At 38.8% G+C, this 25,342-nt stretch overlaps 1 protein-coding gene across 1 annotated transcript; it reads left to right on the top strand.

Annotated features, from left to right (window-relative positions):
• Positions 1-197: 197 nt before the first annotated feature.
• Positions 198-24,572, top strand: STK36 (serine/threonine kinase 36). The gene is made up of 27 exons (XM_070957140.1): positions 198-279; positions 680-797; positions 1,077-1,217; positions 2,850-2,927; positions 3,637-3,767; positions 3,859-4,108; positions 5,193-5,286; positions 5,399-5,568; positions 5,666-5,862; positions 5,950-6,064; positions 6,171-6,314; positions 6,766-6,945; positions 7,667-7,764; positions 8,073-8,178; positions 9,334-9,475; positions 11,709-11,839; positions 12,844-12,948; positions 13,080-13,175; positions 13,625-13,719; positions 15,590-15,653; positions 17,512-17,622; positions 17,992-18,066; positions 18,767-18,938; positions 19,187-19,334; positions 20,814-20,973; positions 21,259-22,002; positions 23,775-24,572. The coding sequence occupies exons 2-27, from the start codon at positions 714-716 to the stop codon at positions 23,916-23,918; spliced, it is 3,975 nt and encodes a 1,324-aa protein (XP_070813241.1). The 5' UTR covers positions 198-279; positions 680-713; the 3' UTR covers positions 23,919-24,572.
• Positions 24,573-25,342: the final 770 nt, after the last annotated feature.

Raw genomic sequence — 25,342 nt, forward strand, 5'->3', positions numbered from 1 at the left:
CAGGTGCTAAAGAGCTGTAACAAGAGAGCCTCTTCCTTTCCAGTTTGAAGGATGAGGAAAGCAGAAAGCTTTGATTTTGTTTGCTTAATGTATTGCACCCCAAAGAAATGTGCTATGAAAAGTCATCCAAAGATGTTTCAGTGTTACTGGATGCTTTGGTTTTACAATCCTATGGCATTTGTCTTGTATTTTAGGACTGTTAATGGAAATCACTGGAGCCCAATGAAGTTTCTAGAAACTCGGAGAGACACTGTCAAATCAAAAGGTTTCCAAACAAAGGTTAGAAAGATATGGTGTATATAATAATGAACAGACTTTAGTGAGCAGTGAGAAAAAGGAGCCAAATGTAAGCCAGAGAAGAGACCTTGTTGTATATTTTCACTGATGTTAATTGAAGTAGAGGTAGATATTCTTGCAAAATCTAGTTTATAGAGAAATTTAGTAATGCCAATATTGCTCAGCAAAGATCTAATAAGCTCCATGTTACAGGAAGAATCTAAAGTGTGTGTAATATACCATAATTTGGCATGGAGGCAACTTCTGAATTATGAAAAATCCAGAAGAGAAAAGGGCAAATGTGAGAAAATTATTAGAGAAGAAAAGAGGTCAATTCGAGAGTGTAGCAGAGGGAAGTACTTACGACTCAACTTGCAAGAGCTAAGTTTCTGTTTCTACACAGGTTATGCACTCATCCCTTTCCATACATACTAATCATGGACAGGTATCATGTGTTGGAAATGATTGGAGAAGGCTCTTTTGGGAAAGTCTATAAAGGACGTCGCAAATATAGCGCACAAGTAAGAGCAAAAGAGGAAGGTGATAATTGACTGAATGTTCAGCGGGGGTTGTTCTACAAATAGATTGTGTTCACATTATGATTAGCACTGATTTGTTGACTAAGCCACAATTATCTGGGCTTCCATAACATGCAAAATCAAAGTCAAAGAAATCTTATTATGGGTTATTAATCCAGACATAATTGGGAAAGAAAAATTATTTGACAAAAAAAATAGGAAAGAAGCCAAATAGTGATTTAGCATGTTTCCCCAGCCTTTTCTTTTCTTAAAACATTATAGATTGTGGCCTTGAAGTTTATTCCTAAAGTGGGCCGATCTCAGAAAGAGCTGAAGAATTTGCAACGAGAGATTGAGATCATGAGGGGACTTCATCATCCCAACATTGTCCAGATGCTTGACAGTTTTGAAACTGACAAAGAGGTGAAAACATATTGGCAAAACTATTTTAAAGTTAAGTGTAGGAGAGATAGGATAAAGTGTGCACTGCTCATCTTTAAAGCCGTTTCTGATGGATTATATGCCATCAAATCAATGTATCTAGACCTTCTCCAATCTCTTTCACTTCCCAATAAAGCCATTTCATTTTGTTCAACCAAACTGAGAATTACAGTATGTTCCTTTTGTAAAAATCTGGGAATGGCTACTAGTAGGTTTCTCAATGGGATTCAGAGTAAAGCTCCCTTTTGCAATTGACTAATGGTGATTTTGTCAATGTCAGTGGGGTTGGAAATGTTTGGAATTTTGCCCAAGGCATCTATTACTACTGGTACTTCTTTTGCTTTCTCTTGTCACAATTATATTTTGCAATTTTCTCTAGTTCTTTCTTTTTTTTTTCCTGCTGTCTCTAGGTACTGCAATGTCCACTATCCAGACTTTTTTTTAAATCAATTTTATATTCCTTTCTTTTACTTCTAACAATCTTAATCTTTAGTGCATTCAAGTAATGTCATAAAATTGATTTCATTTCTTTTTTGCCCCTTCTCACAAAATTTATCTAAGCTTTAGTAAACTTCTTTTGTAAATCCAATATATAAATGTTATATAGAACATTCTCTTGTTTTACTTGTATAATTCCTTTTTGATTTTTAAAACATCAAACTATTTCTTTTGATGTCTGATGAGACATCATTTTCCATGTCATTTGTAGATCCACTTCCAGTTTCAATTCTGTCTCTATCTTCTCAGATAAAACTTGTTCCTCTTCTGCCATTTCCTCAGAAACATCTTTTGGACATAGTCTATCCCTACAAAAAAGATTGCAGTTGACATTATTGATGTTAACTTCTGATTCCATTTCTCAAAACGGTCCTGCAATGTTTTCAATGTTATAAGACTTTACAGTCATTCTGTAGCTGTTAATTATCATAGATTCATGCAGAATGTCTTGAAAAAAATTCAATTCTCTCCACAATTGTTTTTATTGGGTATAGTTAAGGGTTTTACATTGGGTGAAACAAAATTGATATTGCATATGATAACAGCAGCAAGATTGTTGATAGGTAAACACTGGAAGAACGAAGCTTTGCCCACTATTGAGGAATGGACTTTGAAGATGGCCAGTTTTGCAGAGATGGCGAAGATTTCAGCATATTTAAAAGATTGTTCACAAGAGACTTATGAATGGGAATGGAAAAAGTGGATAGAATATGTTCAGAACAAATATCAAACTAGGAAGTATCAAATAGCTTTTATTTGAAAATAATGTATTAGAAATATTTTAATGTAATGAAGATAAAAAGAGAAATTATAAGGGGGAGGGAGGGGTTCAAGTTTTATACTAAGGGGGGTTTTGTATCAGATATGAGTATATTGTGTGGAAGTCTGGGGGGAGGGGAGGGTTAGGGAGGGTTAGGGAGGTTGGGAAGTTTGGGGTGGGTGGTGGGGGGGGAAAAAAGGGGTGAAAATGTAATTGTAAAACTTTTGCAATAAAAAAAAATTTATCATAGATTTATGCTCAGTGCAGAAACGTTAGTCATAGTATTACTGTATTCTTTCCCTGTGCTTCTTTGTGAATGATTATATTGGCTTACTTTTCTGGTTCTTAACTGCTAGGTGATTGTGGTGACAGATTATGCTGAAGGAGAGCTCTTTCAGATCCTTGAAGATGATGGGAACTTGCCTGAGGAACAGGTAACTGCAGAGTTAGACTGGAGAAATAGGTGCCCAAGCTGAGAAATATTACAGAGTGGGAATAATACTGTAATAGCAGTATAGAGGACTGATCTTCTTAGGTCATGTGCCCCATGCTGTTGCATCTACAAAGAATGAATGGGGAATCACAAGACTGAAGAGAGGAATAATTGTCACAGCCCTCAAAATATAAATAATGAGGACCAAGAAAATACTGTTCATTCATCTCTCTTTTACCAGGAAAAATACTAGAACAAATGATAATAATTTTGATGACAGTTCAGTAGTTAATAGAATCTGATTGGGATTCATAAATAATGAACTCAGCCTATGTATCTTCAAGCATATGCTTGCCAGGTAGTGTTCATGGTTGAATTTGGACATCCTTCGATGGAGAGAAGAATCATTAACGGATTCTACATTCTGTGATCTCAAGCTCCTTCCTTATACCAAATCCCCCCAAAAACCATACTGCAGTATACTTTGAGAGCAAGCCTTTCATTAGGAGGGCATGCTTGGCCTGCAAATAGGGTAATATAGGTAGAGTATGTTTTTATAGTTTCTTGGGGAAGATACTACATTCAAAATTAAGCATCATCATCAGAGAATATAAAAGGTATGAAGGGGTTATACTCAAACTGGGAGAAGTTTTCGGAATAGTAAGTAAGTAAGCCTCTTCTCAGGGTTAGGATTGCAATTTCTCTTTCAGGTGCAAATTATTGCTGCTCAGCTGATTTCTGCACTCTATTACTTGCATTCCCACCGGATCCTACACCGTGACATGAAACCTCAGAACATCCTTTTAGGAAAAGGAGGCGAGATCAAACTCTGTGATTTTGGGTAGGTACCTTAATGATCTCCCTCCATTTTCAATTCCTGATCTAAGCACTGAAAAATCTTGGTTGTGTTTTTTTTCCCCCTTTTCTGGAAGGTTTGCCCGGGCAATGAGCGTTCAAACCATGGTACTGACATCTATCAAGGGGACCCCACTTTATATGTCTCCTGAGCTTGTGGAAGAGAAGCCATACGACCACACGGCTGACCTTTGGTCGGTGGGATGCATTCTGTATGAACTGTACGTGGGGACTCCGCCCTTCTACACCAATAGCATCTTCCAATTGGTCAGCCTCATCATCAAAGACCCAGTCAAGTGGCCAAAAAACATGAGCCCCAACTTCAAGGTAGCACTTTTTTTCCCCCGCTCCACTTAGTAAGATTAAGGTTGATTTCTATATGAAGGCCAGAAAGTCCAGTTGCCTCTTGAAAAAGCACCTTTGGGACAACCATGACCTGGATAACTGAGAATCTCCATAGACATGAAAACGTGTTCTTTTTTTTTCTCCTAGAGCAGTGCTTTTCAACCTCTATGCCATGGCACATTGGTGTACCACAAAAAGTCTACAAGGTTGCCATGTCAGTGAGCCACAAAGAAATGTTGGAAAGTGTTGTGGAACTGCACAGCCAGAACCCCATCTCTGTGACATCACATGGGTCACACTTACTCCAAGTCTCCTTCCAGGTTCCAGCAACCTGTGACATAATCGGGCTTTTAAGTTTTGTGACCTGGAAGTCCCGCCTATAAAATGTGCAACCACACATGTTAACACCTTGTAGTATGCCATGCATGAGATGAAAAAGATTGGAAACCACTGTCCTAGAATTTTTAGTCCTGTGCCCTGTTACACTCAACATTTTCTATATTCTCTTTGGCCCTTTGCTCCCTCACATGGTTTCTTCTCTTTCTTTCACTATTCACTATCTGTGTTCAGCCCACATGAAGACTTTAAAAAGTATTTTAAAAGATTTGCCTCTGTTAATTCTTGACTTCAAGCTACCGCTGTACATAGATTTGATGCTACCCAGGTTATTAAAATTTGCACTGCCATTATAAACTAACGTTTGTTGCTATTTCAAACAGTTCCAAATATATGAACCTCTTCCTTCTTACTGGTTTGGGTCCTGCCTAGTTTCTTGGTAGGGAGATGAAATACATATTTTGCAAGTGTATTTGTCTGTTAAAGAATATTTCTGCACAATATTTTGCTGAAACCAGCAGAATATTTTAGCTACAGTTTGCCTGAAACTTTGAGAACTGTAAATTTAAACGTGGAAACAAAAATAACATTCCAAGATGTCTTGTGCTGATGACAGCCTCATATATGGTTGGATTACAGAGACTCATCCAGTCAAGATCAGTGAGAAACATTAGTCATGCCTACCAGTTTAATCAGGAGAGCTTCTTTCATATGTTACATTACTTTATAGAGTTTCTTGCAAGGTCTCCTGATGAAGGATCCTCGTCAGCGTCTATCCTGGCCAGAGCTACTCTATCATCCCTTCATTGCTGGACAGGTGACAGGTAAGTATGGTGCTTTTCTTTCTACCATCTCCCCCTCAATCTTGCTTTTGTATCTGCTTTAATGTATGCAGTCCATCAAAATCTGGCTACTGACCTGGATCCTTCTTTGCAGTGATCAATGACACAACAGAACAGGCTGTTACAAACCCTTTCACTAGCAAATTGACCCCTGAATTACAGGCTCTGAAAGACCAACAGGCAAATTTCCTGGCCCCTCACAGTGGTCAGTCAAAGATTTTGAAGAAGGCACGTCAGAAGATGGCCCAGGAGGCTCAGAAAAAGGTGAAATGGATAGCACATAATCCTTGGGAAAGGTCCTTTTGATATAGTGAGTCTCAGGCCGCTACAGTAATGTAACGTGATTTTTTTTCTACTACAGGTGGGCGAGAAATCCAAGCCTCTTTTGAAAGGAGAAATAGCTAAGGAAGGCCAGGGCCTTCCATGGAAAACCTGCCCAGTTCAGGCAGATCCCAGAGAAAGGCATCAGGCGTCTTCTGGTTCTGGAGAACAGAGGGCCTGTGTTCTAGAAAACCAAGGATCAGAATGGGAGCAAGCAGAGCCACCCCCTACGCCTCGGTGAGAATTAGGTATTGGATTTAAGGAAAGAACAGCTCTCTGCTGTGCAGTCTTACTTCAGTCTTCATCTTTCTTCTTCATGGGTAGGGAGAACAGAATTACACATGACTACGACCGGGAATTCCCAAAGGGGAAGCCAGCAAATGGTGGACCAGAAGCACGAGACAGATGTAGCATCAACACTGTAGATCTGGAAACTGAGGTAAGCATATGTCTGTATACCTTAGCACTTTGCATAATAGCAAAGACATTTTTTTCTTGACTTCCAGGACATTGTGGCCCTTGTGGGACACATTCTTTTTCTGTAGGAGCTGGATAGTGATGAAGAATGGCAGCAGCTAATTGATGCCACAGATCCTGCAAATGTACAGCTCTCTGCCCCATTGAGTCTTCTGGGAGACCCTGATTTTGTGCAGCGCATCCGTACCCGAATGCAGGATTCTGGTCAGCAGGTGAGATGTACAAAATGTCAAAGAACACTAGATATGTTTTAGGAACTATTTCTTCAAAAATTAAACTACATGCACTTTAGAGAAAAGAGATGAGGACTTAAGCGAAAATACACTTCTGTGGTCAGACCCCTTTGGCAATTTTGGCCATTTAGCTATTACTCCTAGGAACTGGTGAGGCATAAAATTGAAGGATTAAGTAAATCTTTAAGAGTTGAAGAAAGTCAAAGTCAAGAAAGTCAGAGTTCTTGTAGGGGTCAAGGGAGTCTAAAAGCTAAGCCGGAACATGCCATTGATTCTGGGGGAAATGACTGTACAAGGTATATTGAGTGAACTTAGTGATTGTTGTGCATATTATTGAAGACAGTATGACTAGAATGAATAAACTGTAAAATGTTGCACTTTAGGGGCTGGTAGTTTACGGAATGTTTCTGTTTCTAATGTGTTTTTATAGGTCTTAGAAGGAATGCTTGAGGGTGCTTCCCATCTTCGTCCTGTTCTTCATGTCATTTGCAACTTGTTAAGTACACGATGTAATTCAGAACTACTATACACCTTCTGCAGGGATATAGACCTATCCCATTTTGTGATGCATCTAGTGAGGGACATCTTAGAGAGCTCCCGTATCAAGCAGGTAAGAAAGAGGTATTATTTAAACAATCAGCTCAATTCCAGAAAAATGATCTGGGTGGATCATTTTGCTATATGTGTTTGTTTGGGGGGTTTTATATGAGCATAATTTAAACTGGCATTTTTATGTTTGATTTAAAAGACAAAGATCATATTTATTGCACTTAATTTACCCAAAGTTGATAGCAGTATTGGAGTATTTGAAACACAGAATTTGGTGGGAAGAACAGCAGGGAATTAGAGAGAATAGTACTATGGCTAACCTCATCAGTTGACTTGTGGAAGGTTTCATTTTGCTCAAGTTTTCCATAGCTGCTGTCTTGCATTTAAAGTACACATGAACAATCAAGAAAGCCAGCAGATTTGTTTCAAGTTAGAACTGAAATTTCATACTAAGGCATCACATTTGCCTGAAACTTATCTCAATGCTGCAGGAGCCTCACAGTCATGCAAGATAGTTTTGTCTAGACAAATCTTTCTTTCTTTCTTTCTTTCTTTCTTTCTTTCTTTCTTTCTTTCTTTCTTTCTTTCTTTCTTTTTCTCTCTTTCTTTTTCTTCCTTGCTTCCTTCCTTGCTTCCTTGTTTCCTTGCTTTTTTGCATTTGTATGGTCTGCATCTTGCACAAAATTCAGCAGTATTTCTGCAGAATTCACTGAGATATTCCTTGATCTTTTGGAGATCCCTAGACAATTTTCAGAATGTGCATTCTTTTCTTTGTCCTACAGCAGCCATGGCATATTACACTGCTAATAGATCTAATTGCTGTGATGTTAGCCTTCTTTGCCAGTGATTTCAACCAGGAGAAAGATAAAGAAAAGCAAAGGTAAGAAACTTGCAGGATAAGAATAAGAAGGCAAAATAAGTTGTAATACTATTTTCAGCAGAATAGGGGCAGGCAACATTGAATCACAGAATGAATGGGTATGTCTGAATAAGTGGTGGTTCTATTCTCCTGCTATGTCTTTTTTTTTTTTTAAAAAAAAGCAAGGCATGGCAAATAATGTCTCCAAATAGAAGCCCCTATACTGCAGGAATTGAACTAGTTAGAGAATGGAGAAAACTGAGTTGCTGTGGTGGGGTTTCAGAGTTTAGCTCTTACGTCTTAAATCATAAACACAAATGGTTTTCTAGTTTGCAGGAATTTTACATGTCTGCCAGTCACTTCCTAACTCTGCTACCCACACTACTGACTCAACCAACAGATCAAGAAAGCAGGCTGAGAGAACAAAGCCTCATGGTAAGTATCCATGCCTTACCTGATCTTTTTTTTTTTTTAATTTATCCAGCTGTATTCTGTTGCTGGCTCTTTCCTTCTCCTCCTCATTCAGCTTCATCATCTGTTACCCCAATCCATATGCATGCTGACACACTCATCCCTCAAGGCTCTCCTCAGCTAAGGAATATAGCTTCATGTAATTAGAAGCCATTATAGAATTATTGAATTCTGTGTATAGGACAGCTTTTTTTAAATCTTAACTTAACTTTAAATCTGATTTAAAAAAAGTCCTGCAGAGTCAGAAAAAAGTCAAAAAAAAAAATGGATAACCCTCTTGCACTTCTGCTTCTTGGTCCTTGATATTCAGTAGCGTAATGTGTCTGGACATGGAGTTTCTAAATATCTTCCATGATTAAAAGCCTTGACAAACTTACCCATATGGATTTGTTTGTAAAAATCATACCACATTATAAATCTTAAGGAAAGGATTTGAAAGCTTGATGTTTTCAAGTCTCAGTTTTCCAGCATATTTTTCAACATGTGGCATATTGAATCTAAGTTTCATGTAATATTATTTCCTTAATGTAGGTAATCAGGGAAATGGTCCTAGAGAAGGAATCCAGAGGCCATGAGGAAAACCCCAGTTGTAGAACACACATGTGTTATATCCAGAGAGACAGGAGAGCATTATAAAGAAAGTCAGAGTAGCCCTCACCCAACCCCAGACTCCCTGAGGTATAAGAGGGAAAGAAGGGAAAACATGGTAGACTTGCAATAACCTATTATTATAGCCTATCTCAATAAACTTATGGAGTCTGTTTCCGGATCTGGTCTACCTGGGACATGGGACCCTTTCCTCCTGCTTTTCCAAGAGGTTGGTGCTCCCTAGGTCCTACATTCCCCCCACCTTCCACCATTCAACCCATTTGGCCACCAAGCAATATGTGAGCTTTGCTAATGGACCCAGGGAGAGTATATTTATCTTATTTTAGCAGCACAGCTTCCCTGTGTTGGTTTAGGGCAGGGGTGGGCAAATCTGGCTCTTTTACAACCTGTGGACTTCAACTCCCAGAATTCCTGAGACAGCCAAGCTTGGCCTAGGGTATTATTCCTTCTATCCACCTTTAAATCTGCTTCATCAGCATTGTAATATTTGCCCTTTTTTCCTTCCTTTAGTGTTTTACCCATTTATGTGAGAGCATGGATCGTACCTGTCCATCAGTCTCCAACACTTTCTACACCAGCTTGCTTAAAGATCATCAAACCCTTCTGGATGCATTCTACCAGGGTGCAAGCTTTGAGCACTCAGCTCAAGGAGGTAATGGATGCAGTGGCAAAGAGACTGGCCTCCTCGTATTTTGAGGATGCTACAAATTGGCCATTAGATTTCTCCATCAGAACTTTCTCTTATTCTTAATTGATGGCTGCTTACAAGCATGATATTTCTCTTATATTCTCACATAATTCTTACCATATTTTTCTCCTGTGTGCTCTGATCCAATTAGAGTACACATAGCAGATGTGATATTGATGTTCCACGTAGTGCAATCAAATTTGTTTGCATTACTATTTACAGGGAATAGAAATGAATACTTAAATTTACTTAAGCCACTCAGACCCACTTATGTGAGATGGGTATCTATGTAGATTAAACAAATAAAATACGTTCTCATTATGAGGTGTCTGGGCTTATACTTTATCTTGTTGCCCTGAACTTCACTGAAAATGCCCCAATAAAGCCTGATTCTCCTCAACAAAGACAATTGTAGCTTTTAACATCTTAGCTTATCTTTTTTTAATTTCATTCCATGTCTTAACATAGTTATTTTGAAACAAAATACAATTTGTATTTATCAAATAAACCTCCATATGTTTTACATTTTTTCTAATATTGAATACTGTTTTGTTCATCAGTTCTATTTGATCCTGTATTTTCATATTTTGTTTGTTTCTTTGTCTTCAGTTTATTAATCTTAAAGCTAACTAATGCACCAAATTTTTTAAATTTTCTCATTGTTGATCGTCAGACCGAAAACCAAGAAAGATACATAGTGATTCTTCCAAGCAGATTTCAGTATTGTTCCACACCTATAGACAGAACCTTGCCAAACTAAAGGACTCTACTATTTACATCAAACATTTATTGTGAGAACTATTAAAGAGGGGCTGTCTTTACCCTCTTTCTCTCACACCAACTATTTGAACTAAAATGCGTCTTACTTTCTGGAATGCACCTCTTTTGTCTTGTGAAACTGGCCTATAACATTCTATCGCATCATTCAATGCCGTTTAAAATATCTTCCAATACCAATATAAATCGTCTACAAAAGCTCTCGACTTGTAAACCTCTTTTTTAATTTGTACACCTAATATCCTCTCATCTTGCCTTATATCTCTATTCCAAATTTCAAGAACCAAGATAAACGAGAAAGGGATAATAGGCAGCCTTGTCTTGTTTCCTTTGACATTGTTAAATCTCCATTTGTGCTTTCTGTGAAGTATAAATTGATTTTACCCATTTTATAAAATTATCTTCAAAGGTCTTATCTTCTAAAACTTCACATAAACAGGCCAATTTAAATTATCAAAGCCTTTCTCTGTCTCTAAAAATTAGCAGAGCTTGTTTTTCAATATGCTGTTCCAAGTACTCTATGATGTCTAATACTTTTCCAATATTATCTTTTAATTGTCTTTTTAAGTAAAAAATCCACATTGGTCTTCATGAATAACTTCTTCCATAATTATTTTCAATTTGTCTGCTGAAATAAATGTAAATAACTTATTATTGCTATTCAATAATATTGGTTGCTGGAGTTAAATCTCATCCCTCTTTACGTATTAACGCTATATTAGCCTTTTCCCAAATCTCCTCCTCATAGTATAGAATTTATCATATTTTGGAGGGGTTATAAAAGTTCATGTTCAAAGCATTTGTACTAAGAACCTGGTAATTCATCTGGTCCTGCTACTTTCCCTGGTTTAATATTTTTTATAAATTCAGAAATTTTACTTATTGTTACAGGTCCATTCCTAATCTGTCTTTGGTTCTCTGTAAGATTTGGTAAATTTTGTTTTTTTAAATAATCATCCTTTTATTCCAAGGGAATATCAGATCCTTTGTACAAGTTAAGAGTAACACTGATTTTAAAAAAGTTTGTTTGTATAGCCACATTGTCCATTGATATAGTATCTCCCTCTTGACATTTCAAAACCCTTTTTTTTCTCTTTTCTTAATTTATACACTAGCCATTTCACTGGTTTATTTTCAAATTCAAATTAAACTTCTACAGTAACAGATATCTGTGTGAATAGTAAGAGAAAGGGAAATTAAGGTGAACTATGCCAAGCAAAAGAATTCTGAATTTGCAGTAATCATTTTTCGATTGTTAGAGAATGAAACTTTTCTTCAGGGGCATGAGGCTTAGCAGCATGTCAGAACTAGTTGACTTACCTCACTTTTGCACCGTTTTAAGATACCAAAGCAGGGAATTATAAAAAGGATTTATTTTGTATACATGTAATCTTTCTATTATATTCTTGTTCCTTACTAGCAGTATTTTCAAAATCAGCTGAGCCAGCACATGAGCGGTGTCAATGCTTGGCAGCTGCTTTTACAGAAGCCCTGGCAGCATCCTGTGGCATCCCAGGAGGGCACCTCACACATCAAAAGGCCAAAAAGCAGGTGTGAGTTGACTTTGCACGTATACTTATCAGCCGTTGGCAACGCGGTCTATTAAAGCAGCAGAGGCTGTAATATCATTGGCATCAACTGCAGTGAAAGTGTTGCTTCCTGGCCCTGTGGACCATATTGATATCAGTGGAGAGAAAACTTACTGCCTACAATGCATTGCTTGGCAGCATTGCAATGGTACTTAGCATTAATAAAATTGAGAGCCAGTTTGGTCTAGTGGTTTAAGGTATTAGCCTGGAATCCAAGAGTCCCAGAATTCTAGTCCCACCTCAGGCTCAAAGCCAACTGTGTGACCTTCCTCCTGAGAGTCACTTTCTCTTAGCCCTAGGAAGGACTAGTGTGGAGAGCTATTATTTTATTATTTATTATTTTTCTTTTTGTTATTTTTTATTTCTTTTATATCGTGTTTTTGTATCTTTGTAAGCCTCCTTGAGTCGCCATATGCATATAGGTGGCAATATAAATCTTCTAAATAAATAAATAAAATAAATAAGGAGGCAATGGCAAATCATTTCTGGGAAACATTGCCAATGAAACTGCAGGGATGAAACAATTGAATGGAAGGGGGAAAAAATTAATGCTACTAATAGTAATGTTACTACCCTGTTTCCCCCAAAATAAGACATCTCCTGATAATAAGCCCAATCGGGCTTTTGAGTGCATGGCAATAAGGCCAAGCGCCTATTTCAGGGTTCAAAAAAATATAAGACAGGGTCTTATTTTCGGGGAAACACGGTAGTAGCCAAACCAGTCTTGCTGAATTACATCCTTGCTATATCTCTGATCTGAGCTTGTGATGTCTGGAGAGGGACTAATATTTAATCCTGTCGTTTATGATGTGAAAGCAAGCTAAAGTAGCCATAAAATCCTACAGAACGGGACTCAACCTCTAAATCCAGTCGTCTAATACTGCTGGAAGAGTTGCTCCTGCTGCTTTCATTTTTCCCTTTTAGCTAGTCAATTGACCGAGGGTTTCTCTTGTGGTTTTCATGCAGATTTCCCAGCAAATAGGTGAAAAGCTCGCCAAGAAAGATGACCGACTGCTTCCATGTCTTCTCTCAACCACTATGTGTCCTACTTCTTCTATGAGTGGGCTAAAGGTAACATTTTGACATTTTGATCTTAATTTGCAACTCATTGTGGTATGTATTCCTTTTTTTCCTCTTTCAACTGGGGAAAAGAGGGATTAGATTTCACCAGTTCAGTGTTGTTTTGACTTTCCATTGCTTAGGTTCTGTATGCCTGCTGCCATGTCAATCAGGCTCTGTGCCATCGCGTAGCAACTCCAGAATTCCTGAGTTTCCTAATCTGCCACCTGCAGGGCAAGGTATTCAATTTCCTTTCATTCTTCAATTAGAAAGAGAGCTGCCTGTTTACAAATACAGATCCTTAAGTCAAAGACTATTATATTTTGTACATGAGGAGAAAAAGCAAGTAACTGCCTTTTGTCCTGTTAGGGATCAGGCCATAGTGTTTAGCACTGTCAATTCTGACTGGCAGTGTTTTTTTTTTCTAGGAGCTTTTCCCATCGCCTCTTTCATCCATTAACTGGCAAAACTAAACTTCTCAGTGTTTTGAAAGTTCATAAACTGACAACCAGAAACAGTCTGGATGAGAAAGTAATGAGGTAAAAAGGATGAGACAGTAGGAGATGACAGGGAAAAGAAGAATTGAGGCAGCCATGAAATAGTACAGAAGGAATACTAAATGGGCTTCATGTGGACTAGATCTTAGAAAAGTGAAGGTTTTCAAAACTAAGGTTTGTGTCTTTAAAAGGTCTTGCTGCCTGAAGTTGCACGAGTCCAGGCTGTTGAAGCCTCATTGAGGCTTATCTCCCTGATGTTGCTCCAGTGCCAGATCCTACTACCACAGTAAGTACCTGAGCAAAGCTTTTAAAAATGAATCAAATGAAAGTTAGCAGCAAAATGCCTAAAATGTAGCTACTCGATTTCAGGTCTCCCGTTTGCAGTCTTAAATATCTTCTGCAAAAATGCCAACAGGTAGATGGAAAACATTTAGTCATATTATGGAATGCCTGTAACTCACCAAAAAGTGGGGAAGCTGATTTGTAGCTCTGGCCTTTCAGAGGTTTCCAAGCCAAATTAAGAAGGGGGTGGGGGCTAGCAGAAATTAGTGTTGAATTACAGCAAGAAAATGAACAATTGTTATTTCCACAAGGCATGCTCTGTAAATCCTTAAATTCTTCATTTGCCTTGCTTTAAAGGAATATTCTGTCATCACATAAAACAAAAGACCATTTACAACAATGAGAAATGTTTGCCATACACTGTAAATTTATAAGCAAACATCCTCTGTAATATTTGCTAAAATAACCTCAGATTCATTTGTAACTGTTTGAAAGAGGGCATCCATCAGCATGTGAGGAAATATTGCTGAAATCAATAGGTTTTATTTCTCTGATTTACAGACCTTTGAGAGTTTTTATAACTCTGCAGGGCAAGTGCAATCTTTGGGAATTTAGGAATTCTCTTTTCTTTCTATGTGAAGTGGCTTCTGATAGCTTTCAGAGGAGAACATTGTGCCACTCATTCTTCTTTCAATAAAAATTCCACTTGAGGACTCTTTAAAAAATGGCATATAAAAATAAAAGTTAAAAAAACCTCTCTTCTTGGGCAAGCAAACACAAGTAATTCTTGCGTGTAGTGAAATGTGAGTGGGCGTAATGAACTTCTTTTAAACAAAGAGCAAAAGTGGAGGCAGAGAATAAATACAGCACTTTTCTCCAAAAATGACAATCGAGTTCAAATAAAAATTGGCACTTCTGAGAATTGAAAATATCACACCTTTTTCCCAGGAATGTATGAATTCTTAGATTTGACCGTCAGGCTTGGAAGCATTTGATTTGTGATGACTATGCTGGTCTGTTGTGGATTATATCTTAAATTTAATCCAAGATCATCCTCTAACCTAGGTATTACAGGTTTGGGAAATAACTTCAATCTTTGAAGTTCCTTCAATGGAACTTCGTTAAATAAGGATATTCTGGAGTCACTCTACTGAAGCAACAGTGATTCCGCTATCATTTCATAGCACCAGAACACAGTGGATTATTTTTATGTTCTTTGCACATAACCTTGTAAATTGTCTTCTTCTAGAAGTCACATGTTTTGGATTGATAGATTACCAACAATTGTATGGACTGTACTTCAACAATTCTAGATGATTTACAGTGTATAGACTAAAAACAGCCCGAAACAGAAACATTACAATCAAACAATGTAATAGTTATCATTTAAAAGTCGCTGCCTAGTAAAAAGCTTTCTGATTAAATTCACTGTAGAAGATGAAAGTCTTCATTAATTAAGAGAGTGAGGAGGCAACCCTACTTCTGGAGATATATAATTTCAGGAAGAGAAGCTGCTACCGAGAATGGTATTCTATGGGTCCCAGCCATTCTGACCTCTCATGGGGTAGGCATCCATAGCACCTTTTCCACTGGATAAATGATGACGACCTGTCTAAGGTGACTCCCCACAATGTTTTCGGTGACAGATCGTTCACCAACACCCAACCACAACTATTCTCAAAAGTGTATCTGGTTCTCACATGATTTTCAGAGGCTGTGGAAGCTGCATGAGAATGGAATAAATGCCAATGCTTTATTCCTTGTACTCTCTTATTTTCTTAGTCACTGAGCAAGTGCTTCATCAAGAACATTAGGGGTTTATATGATCTGTTCTTTTCTTTTAATTATATATATATATATTTATGTTGGTTCAGGTCTGACATTGTGTTAAAGGTGACCATGGGGCTTTTCAACCACAGAGCAAATGCCTCTATTCTGGTGAGTATTCCTGCCGGCTGAAACTGAAAAGGATTTAGAATTTCTTACTTAAATTCACCCACCTCATAGACACAGCTCATATGTTAATTCATTTTCGTTATAGACATTTAAGTAAAATAGAATCCCAAATGCATTGCATTGTAGATGTTAGTTCTTCAGGATGAAAATCAAGAGAGAGGGAGGGAGGGAGGGAGAGAAAGAGAGAGAGAGATAAAGCAGTTTATCATTTTAGGGCCACTGTATCTGCACTTTAGGAGAAAAAAGAACCATTGTGTAGTTACCAGTTCTATATCCCCTGTATGTCAGAGGATCTTCAGACTGTTCTTACTCAAGATATAAAAATAATTTTGGGAGTCTTCCGTGTGGAGAAAATGGCAGACTGACACATGTCTGAAATTGCTGAGATAAGGATAGAACTGTGATGAGCCAGTCTAGGGTGAAGGGAATCTCATATAATTTGGGAGTGGGGGAATGGTAATAACTATGTTTGTAATTGCTGCAAAGGAGATTGGAAGTCAGTTCTTTAGATATTTTTGTTTTTGTTTTTTCTCCTTTTACTTGACTTTAACCTTTTAAAAGTATTTCTCACTTTTCTATTATAGGTAGTCCTTGACTTATAACCCCAATTGAGCCCAATATTTCTGTTGCTAAGTGAGATATTTGTTAAATGAGTTTTGCCCCATTTTACAATCTTTCTTGCCACAATTGTTAAGTGAATCACTGCTGCTGTTAAATTAGTAACATGACTGTTAAGTGAATTGGATTCCCCTAGTTTTGCTTGTCAGAAGGTTGCAAAAGGGGATCACATGACCCCATGACACTGCAACCGTCATAAATATGAGTCAGTTGCATCTGAATTTTGATCACATGACCATGGGGATCCTACATAAGTCATAAGTGTGAAAAATGGCCATAAGTCACTTTTTGTTGTGGCCTGTCAGCGGCCTGTGCGGATTGTAGCTGATTCTGACAGCGAGGAGGCTGGTGTGGTGCTGCGCCAGCAGCCTGTGCAGCTGGCACTCAAGTCAGACAATGAGGAGGCTGGGGAAGATGTGGTGCCAGAGGCAGGGATTCAGCCAGGACCTTCAGAACCTCCAGAACCTCCTTTAAGTGAAGAGGACGAAGAGGAGGAGCCTCTTCTCGATGCACGAGCGCGCAGAGTGGCCAAAAGGCAGGAGTGGCTCCTCAGGAGGAGGTCTCCTCGAGAGGAAGGCTTGGGGCTAATTGGCCATTCCCTTAGTCTATTTAAGGAGGAACGCAATTTGTAGGGAACAACTTTAGTTCATTCTCCTTCGCATCTGGATTCTCTGCAAATTGCTTCTGGGCTTTCTGCCAACCTTAGTAAGATTGTGATTACTTTATCTTTGTTTTTTTGTAGGCTGTTAAGAAAGTTTATTAACAGCCTTTCCCTTAGTCTATTTAAGGAGGAACGCAATTTGTAGGGAACAACTTTAGTTCATTCTCCTTCGCATCTGGATTCTCTGCAAATTGCTTCTGGGCTTTCTGCCAACCTTAGTAAGATTGTGATTACTTTATCTTTGTTTTTTTGTAGGCTGTTAAGAAAGTTTATTAACAGCCTTTGTTTGGAAAAGACTGAGTTATTTTAGTAAATTTAAGTTTTGTACAGACTTTGTGTGTGCTGTGTTCTTTGGGGTCCGTAGCTGGGGTAGAACACTTTTTTCAGTGCCGTTGTAACTTCGAACGGTCACTAAATGAACTGTTGTAAATCGAGGAATATCTGTACCTTTTCATATTTTTTCTTCTATTTTTTTTTTCCTTTATGTTTCTATAGTTTTTAATCTGGTATAGAATTCTTTTTCGGGACAAATTATCTATATACGTCTCTTTTGTCATGCAGAGTGCTGCAGGATTGTTACTGGCCTACCTGATCCAGTATGGTGCGTCTGTGAAACTGAACCCAGAGCAAGCCTTGACAAATATAGCTTCTGCGCTCGCAGAACCGGCAGAGGTAACTGTCCAACTATATAGAGTTTGGGACACATAAAAGACAGAAGCCTCTGGTTGTAAATGGATTCACACCCTTATAGAGTAGGATGAAACCTGTGTTTCTCCAAATATACCATACCCACCAATCAGCTTTTTTCTTATTTTCCTCCCCAAAAACTAAGGTGCGACTTATATTCCGGTGCATCTTATACTCTGAAAAATATGGTAGTTTAATTGTAATTCTTTGTCATCCTCACTATTGGGTGGACCTTCTGAGGTTCCTCATTTGGCAACATCTTGAACTGACTGCTCCTGCCATGCAACACAGAGGCCAGTATGTGATTTAGATGTTCTATGTTAGTCTGTTACATACCTGTCTCCTATCTTGCAGCTGTACCTACCTTCTCCCATGGGAGCTGGCTTCTATGATGGGCTCTTGTTTTTGCTGCTACATCTATTAAGCCAGGTATGTGTTTCCTTCTCTGTTCCAACAAGGAGCTGCTCTGAATTTTTAAGTGTGTAGAAGTTATCCAAGAAATAAGAGAGCTTGCTGCCAAATGGTAATAAGTGAGAATTGACCTACATTATTTCTTTGCTGTGCTGTACCAGTTCCACTGTGCATGTAGGAGTAGAAAAAAGGCTCCATTTAAATGTTCCCCCCCCTTTTTTTTTTTAACAAAAATATCCTTTGATTGGGAGCAATATCAGAAGACTGAGAGGAAACAGAAAAGAATCTAGAAATGGAAAACACAGCTTGCTGTATGATTACACCAATATGTGTGGTATATTTGATAAAGGCGTGTCAGATTTAAGAGGGAACATCTGTGCTCAGCCAGCAGAGGATAAGAACTTCTGCCTTCAGCCCAGGAGTGAAATCCAGCAGGTTCTGACAGGTTTTGGAGAACCGATAGCGGAAATTTTGAGTAGTTCAGAGAACTGGCAAATACCACCTCTGGCTGGCCCCCGAGTGGGGTGGGAATGGAGATTTTGCAATATCCTTCCCCCAGGAGTGGGGAGGGAATGGAGATTTTGAAGTATTCTTCCCCTGCCACGCCCACCAAGCCACACCACGCCCACCAAGCCACACCCACAGAACTGGTAGTAAAAAAATTGGATTTCACCACTGCTTCAGCCTGATGGTTTGAGTCTGGATTCTCTTGGACTAGGGAGATACAGCAACCGTGAGAGAATTTGTGGCCTCAGAGCTCTGGAGCATTGTATGGTATCGCTTTGCTATGGTGCTTCACTTGACCACTTGGAAGCCAGTGATGGAAGGTGATACCCCGAGAGCTGGCCAGGAGCCACCAGTGCCTGATTGGAACCTGCTGTCACCGCAAGGTGAGTTAAGGGGCCCTGCGTTATAAAGTCAAGTTTGATCTCTTGGGAATCATTTCCTTCTGTCTACAGATTAGAAGAGAAAATGTGGGAATTGTAGTCTATAAGGCTGAGGAGAGGCTATATAACGTCAGGATGTCCTTGCTTTCTTTCTGGATATTAGACGTGGACAAGGGTGCTGCCTTAAAGTGAAAAAGGACAGGAAAGCATTGAGTGAATGGATCAGGGATGTTTTCTCTCTCTTGCTGTAGGGACCTTGATCTTCCTCAGCTTAATCCTCCTCGTCTTTACCCAAGAACCTCACCAGTGCCTTTCCCAGCTGGCCCAACCTAGTAGTGTTATGATGGCAGTTCTGAACAATCTACTTGAACCTGGCTTCTTGAAACACTTGGCTCAAATGTGAGTAATCAACAATCCAACGTTGACCTAAAGAACAGACAAAATAGACACAGCAGAGAGTTACACTCGATGGCCTAAGTGCTGTTTCCTGATTCCGATTCTGTAAACGCAACCATAAGATGCAACAAAACATTTGGGGGGAAATGGCATTGTGAAACTACATGCTTTTCATTCACCCAAGCACTACCGGTACTAACATCACCCAAAACAATCATACCTGCACCTAATGTTGGTCTCATTCTTCAGCACTGTGCTTTTCAAGAAATATCTGCCAACAGGGGAATATGGAACGATCTGAGCACCCCATTCCCAGATATTTTCCTAATGTGATCACTTTTGAGAATATTCTAAATATGTGCAGCATAATTTGTTTTCCCACTAAAGATTCTAATTTACTGGACTAAAAAAATAATGAATTCTTAATGTCTTTACCCATTCCAAACTTTCAGCACCTGTACTCATATTCAAATTAATATTCCCTGTGTTCCTTATTATTGTATTATGCCAACAGCAGCAAATATGGAACCATCTGAACATCCCACTTCCTCATGTCACTTCCAGGTCCTAAAAATTACAATTTAAATAATGGATGCAGATAACCCTCTTCTTGCAGATACCAAGAATTTGAGATAATTTAGTTTGACATAATGTTTTGTTTGCTCTCTATGAAACATATACAGGATTTCAGTCTCCTCTAAGTTCATCTTCAGAGGATAATTGGGAGTGGGCTTCTGGAGTGGTAATCCTCCAATTTTGGAATATCTTCTCAGCAAAGGTAGCATCTTTAGTCCCTGTTGCTGCTAGGTGGCAAGATTTAGGAAAGCAAAAAATGAGACATTATCCTCTTTATTACATTTTTTGAATGCGGGGAAAGGCATTTATATTCTTCTGTGGTATTTAATATTTCTGCAGTGATATTTTAAATTTCTTATTGCTGCTTGTACTCTTACCAGGGCATTGCTTATTATTCTATACTTTGTTCAGGTTTTGAATGTGTTTACATCAAACTTTGGATTTTCATTGTAAGGCACTTTGAGACCTTTTGAACAGGAAGCACAATAAATAATAAATAACACACTTTCTCCTTTGAAAGATGTCCCCTAAAATTGAACAGTGACAAGCCAGAGAGCAGTCGATGGAACTTGGGAAGTTGCTGCCTTCTAAATCAGACCATTGTTCCATCAGCTGCTGTCTGCTGCACTGAACGGATGGCGCCTTTCCCATTCCTGAATGAAAATGTCAGGCCCAGAAGCAGCCCTTCCCTTTTGCACGGGAAGCTTCTCCCGCTGAGCTATAGCATCACGGCCCTTTCTTTTACTGCAGTTACTGCTTTACTGTTAACCTTTTGCATAAACATTTCACTTGCCTTAACATTTTCTGAAGCCACTGATGCTTGTGACTGCAGTTGATCTACTAAATCTGGTGGAATTTGATCGAGGTAATACCTGACTTGCTGCTCTTTTTCTCCTTACTCCCCAGGCAGGTGCAGGAGGACAGTGATCCCAAACTGGTGCCCACTGTTGTACTCCAAGTCTGTCGGCTATTCTGTTTCCCGTTTGCTCTGGATGTAAACTCAGAAACTTTGGAATATATCATAGCAAGCCTGAGGGACTCTCAAATCCCTGCCCATTTACTCCAGGTAAAATCTGTTCCAGCATTTAGGTACTTGCAAGGGTGTGTGTGTGTCAGGGGGAATAGCCTTATAGTTCCCTATCTGTGCCCTGGCTGCTCTTTTTTCTGTGTTTTATCCTGCTCCCTGGCGCTTGCGCTTGCGAAGATGACCTAGATAACCATAGAAAAGTTGTATTTTTGCCGTAAAATAGAAATTTCAATCTTTGGAAAACAAATGGAATATGATTTCGTCATGCCATTCTTCATAAGAATATCGATCCATTCTTGGACTCCTTCCTCTGCTCTTTCTTAGGTCTCCATTCAACATCTTCCCATCTCAGAGACTGAGTTGCCTTTGAGCCTTTTGTGCCGCTTGGTAATGAGCGATGAGGGAATCATTGGCCAAGTGGTGGAAATAGCCACCTCAGAACAAGCCATTGTTTTTTTGTCGGCCATTTTGCTTTCAGATCAGGTAACTATTACCGCAGACCTGCTCTCCCTGCTCACTCACATAGCCCGGGCCAGTCCAGCTCACTTGCCCTTCCTTCAGAGGCTCCTGATTGACTCCAACTCAGCTTCTCAGCTGTTGAACCACGTGCTTCGCCATCAGGATTCCCTGATCCGAGCCAGAGCTTGTAGCCTTGTAGGCAATCTATTACGACATGGACAAGGATTTCCTCATACACTGTGGCACAAGGCTGGGCTGCAGGAACTTTTGGTGGATTGTCTTTCAGATGAAGATGAGCACGTGCGTTGCTCAGCCAGCTTTGCTGTTGGTAATGCAGCCTACCAGGCTGGTCCTGTAATGGAGGGTTTTAACAGAGCCGTGCCTTGGCTCGTTCGGCTCCTGGGGGATTCTCAGGCAAGGACCCGTTGCAATGCTGCTTCAGCACTGGGCAACTTGGGACGACAGTCCGTGGAGGTGGGAGATTTGCTGATCCAGAGCAGAGCACCTGAACTTCTGTTGGATGCGGCCTGCAACGACTCCCATCCTGCTGTGCAAGAGGCAGCACTCTTTGCTTTACGCTCCATTGGTCAGCAATCCAAGATCCACCAGGTACAAAGTCAGTAACTTTGAAGGGCGATGATGGATGAGTATGAACTCTGGTCCAGTGGGGAAAGGATTGGAGACTGGCAGTACTTCAGTGTGGACCCTCAATGCAGCATAGGCGTTTTCTTCTCAAACTTTATTTACTAGGCAAGAATTAAAATATTATGCATTGGATCCAGAAAGGGTATTCTATTGGACAGTTCTTTTTAGTTTTAAAGAATGCCATTTTAAATACTGGCACCCAATGCTACTGGAGAAGGAAAAGTCTAGAATGTTTATTTAATCTCATTTTGTCTCCTGATTTCTATTAACCTAAGACTGGCTCTCTCTATCCTCTCTCTCAGTTAACTTAATAAGCAGCCATCAGTAAGCATTCATTTTTTTTTCAAAACACGTGTGATTGGGAATGTAAAATTAATTTTATGTTAGCTAAGCATAGGACCTTTAGCAGTTTAGTCCTAGTATCAAGTATTTTCAATATAGTTTGATAGATATTTGTTTTTTAAAGAATTCCTGTCTCACAAATGTTTTGATAACGAGATACAGTGGATTTTTATGTAAAGATATATCACCTAGCTTTTCTGACTGCTAATTTGGGGAGGGAATAAAAGGGGCTATTTGGAAAAATGGAATCCTTGGTGTTCTCTTAGTTTGGTTATTTGCTTAAAAGATGTTTCATTACCCATCTAGGTAATTTCATCAGTGCTGGTGAATGTGGGGGTTGTTCCCTGTTTATATACAGTAGCTTGCCCTGCCAGTGTTGGTTGGGGTGTGTTTTTTTTTTTACTTAGTAATTTCTAGATTAGGGTATTCTTTTCTGCTTAACTGTTTGTCTGGTATTAATCCTGCTTATCTGGATATTGGCTGTTGATAAGGATGTATTCTGGTATTTTTGTTTCTGTCTTAGTTTTATTATGTTTTGAATGATGACTGAATATGGTCTATCTATATGTATCTATTGATGCTTGATTTGTCTGAATGCCAAGCTTCCAGGAATTCCAAGCTTTTATGAATTTAGTTTGTTCTAGGCTGCTCAGTTACCAGTTGAAACTATGGTCGAGTCTGTCCATGTGTTATGAGATTAAGGAGTCTTCCCACAGACTGCTGGTTGGGGTACCTGCGTTCGCTCTGCTTGTCTTCTGCCTGTCTGTCCTACATGGCGGCTGCTACAGCTCTTACATTCCACACTATAGATGACTCCTGTTTTTTTTTCTTCTTGGCCTAGTGAGTCTTTTGATTTACTTAATATGTTTTGGAGGACTTCAGTAGGTTTGTGTGCTTCAATGATGCCATGTGCTTGTAATAGTTGGTTGTTTCTAAGATGTTTTTGATGTATGGTAGTGTTATTGTTTTCATAGCTTATATTGGTTATGCTATAGTGGGTTGAGTGGTCAAGCGCTTTTTGATTAAATTGCATGGGTGTCCATTTTGTTAGATGCTGCATAGGTGTTCTGTTTACTCTTTCTGGTGTTTTGGGTTGCTGCACTCTTTTGAATAATTATTCTTACACAGCTTTACTTGTGGGAGGTTGGGTTGTTACTTTGGTAACAGAGCACTTGTTTTGTACGGATTGTTTTTCGATAAACAGTTGCACTTCAAATTTGCCATTGTTTCCTTTGCTGATGAGCAGATTCAGGAAGGATAGTGTGGGGTTTTTTTCCTTCCCTTGTGAATTTTATTCCTTTGAAAATGGAGATTTTTTTCCCAGGTGTTTAGAATGAATTGATTTGTGAAAATACAGCCCTAGATATCCAAATAACTATTAGTTTCCTTTCTAGGTACTGATGTCACTCCAAGCAAGTGAAAAACTGGAAGCGCTTTCCATTCATGAATCTCAGGCTTCTACATATAGTAGTCCTCGGCCTACATCGAGGCACTGTAAGAAACTGATACATCTCCTACAGGCTGCACACAATGTATAAGATCTGAGGAACAGATACAACTGTCCGGGGTTTTTTTTGGAATATTTTAGGTTTGGGGGACTATGAAGTAGTAAACTCCATTGTAAGTACTTTTTGAAAATAGATTTTAGTGTGCTTGGAATATCATTTGATTCTTGCCTTACTGAGATTAGAAGCAACCATCACAAATCTTCCTACAAACTCTTTTTTTGAATCCAACACTATATAAACCACCTTCTGTAATGACAAGTCTGTGCATATACTGATTCTTTCCTATTGTGAAGAAGTTATGCTGTACTGTTGTCCAACATCTTGGAAGACGGTCATTCATGAAGTTGGTTCTTGTGACAGTTTTCTTTGGAATGCTAATGGTGGACATGGACCAACATCCAACAGTCTCTGCTGAAAAGAAGAAAAGATGTTAGTAGCATTGCTGGCTAAAATGTTCATTTGCTTTTAGTTTTGCAGAATAACACAGGACAGAAGCTATAAGACATTTTTTTTTAATCTTGACTAGGAATAGAATTTCTACTTGAACTGACTGATCAATTTTGATCCAACTCATGAAGGTGTCCCATTTTTATTTATTGAGAACTTTTCTAGAATACTTCCCTAGCTATTCTCCTGTCTTCATTATTAATGTTAAGTCTTTTGTAATAAAATCTGGTGTGGGTATTCGGTGTTTTTGCTTATCTATGTACCATTAAAAAACTGTAAAAGATACTTCGGATTTTGAAAAGTGACAGCACACTTGGTCCTGTGCCTTAAGTATTGAAGGATTATAAATATGACTAGAAAGACTATTAGTGTATTTTTCTAAATAGAAGAGAGAACAGATTGAAATGATACTGAGAGCACGGCTTTTCTTGAACTCAACACTGCTATCTAAATTTTAATGTTCTTATGCACGTCTCTTTCCTATTTGAAAATTATAATTTTACACTTGGAAATCAAACCAAAGATCTTCAGGATGGTACAAGAATTATATTTTTCCTATCATTGTAAAAAAGCACAGTGCACCTGTTAATTATTTTTATAAGCTTAGTAACTTTCATGACACTTAGAGGTCCTTAATACATCTCTTTATCTGGTGAATTTAGTATGAAAAAGAACTATACGTATATTCTTTCTAAGTATTATTCTCCTGCTCAGGGTTAATCAGATGCAACCTTCATTGATAAGAGACACAATTACCTGGATTTATGTCTGTAACAACCTTAGCTGAATTGTAACGTACATTCAAATGAGTATCACTCTTGGTGTGGTACAGGTAGTCTTCAATTTACAACAATTTGTTTAGTGACCGTTCAAAATTACAACAGCACTGAAAAAAGTGACTTATGGACTTATGACCATTTTTTGCATTTATGTCCATTGCAGCATCCCCAGGGTCACATGATCAAAATTCAGATGCTTGGTGACTGGTTCATATTTATGACGATTGC

Source organism: Pituophis catenifer, unplaced genomic scaffold (genome assembly GCF_029215685.1).
Source record: "Pituophis catenifer annectens isolate HBS135680 unplaced genomic scaffold, rPitCat1.0.hap2 SCAF_1, whole genome shotgun sequence".
Classification (NCBI taxonomy): Eukaryota; Metazoa; Chordata; class Lepidosauria; order Squamata; family Colubridae; genus Pituophis; species Pituophis catenifer.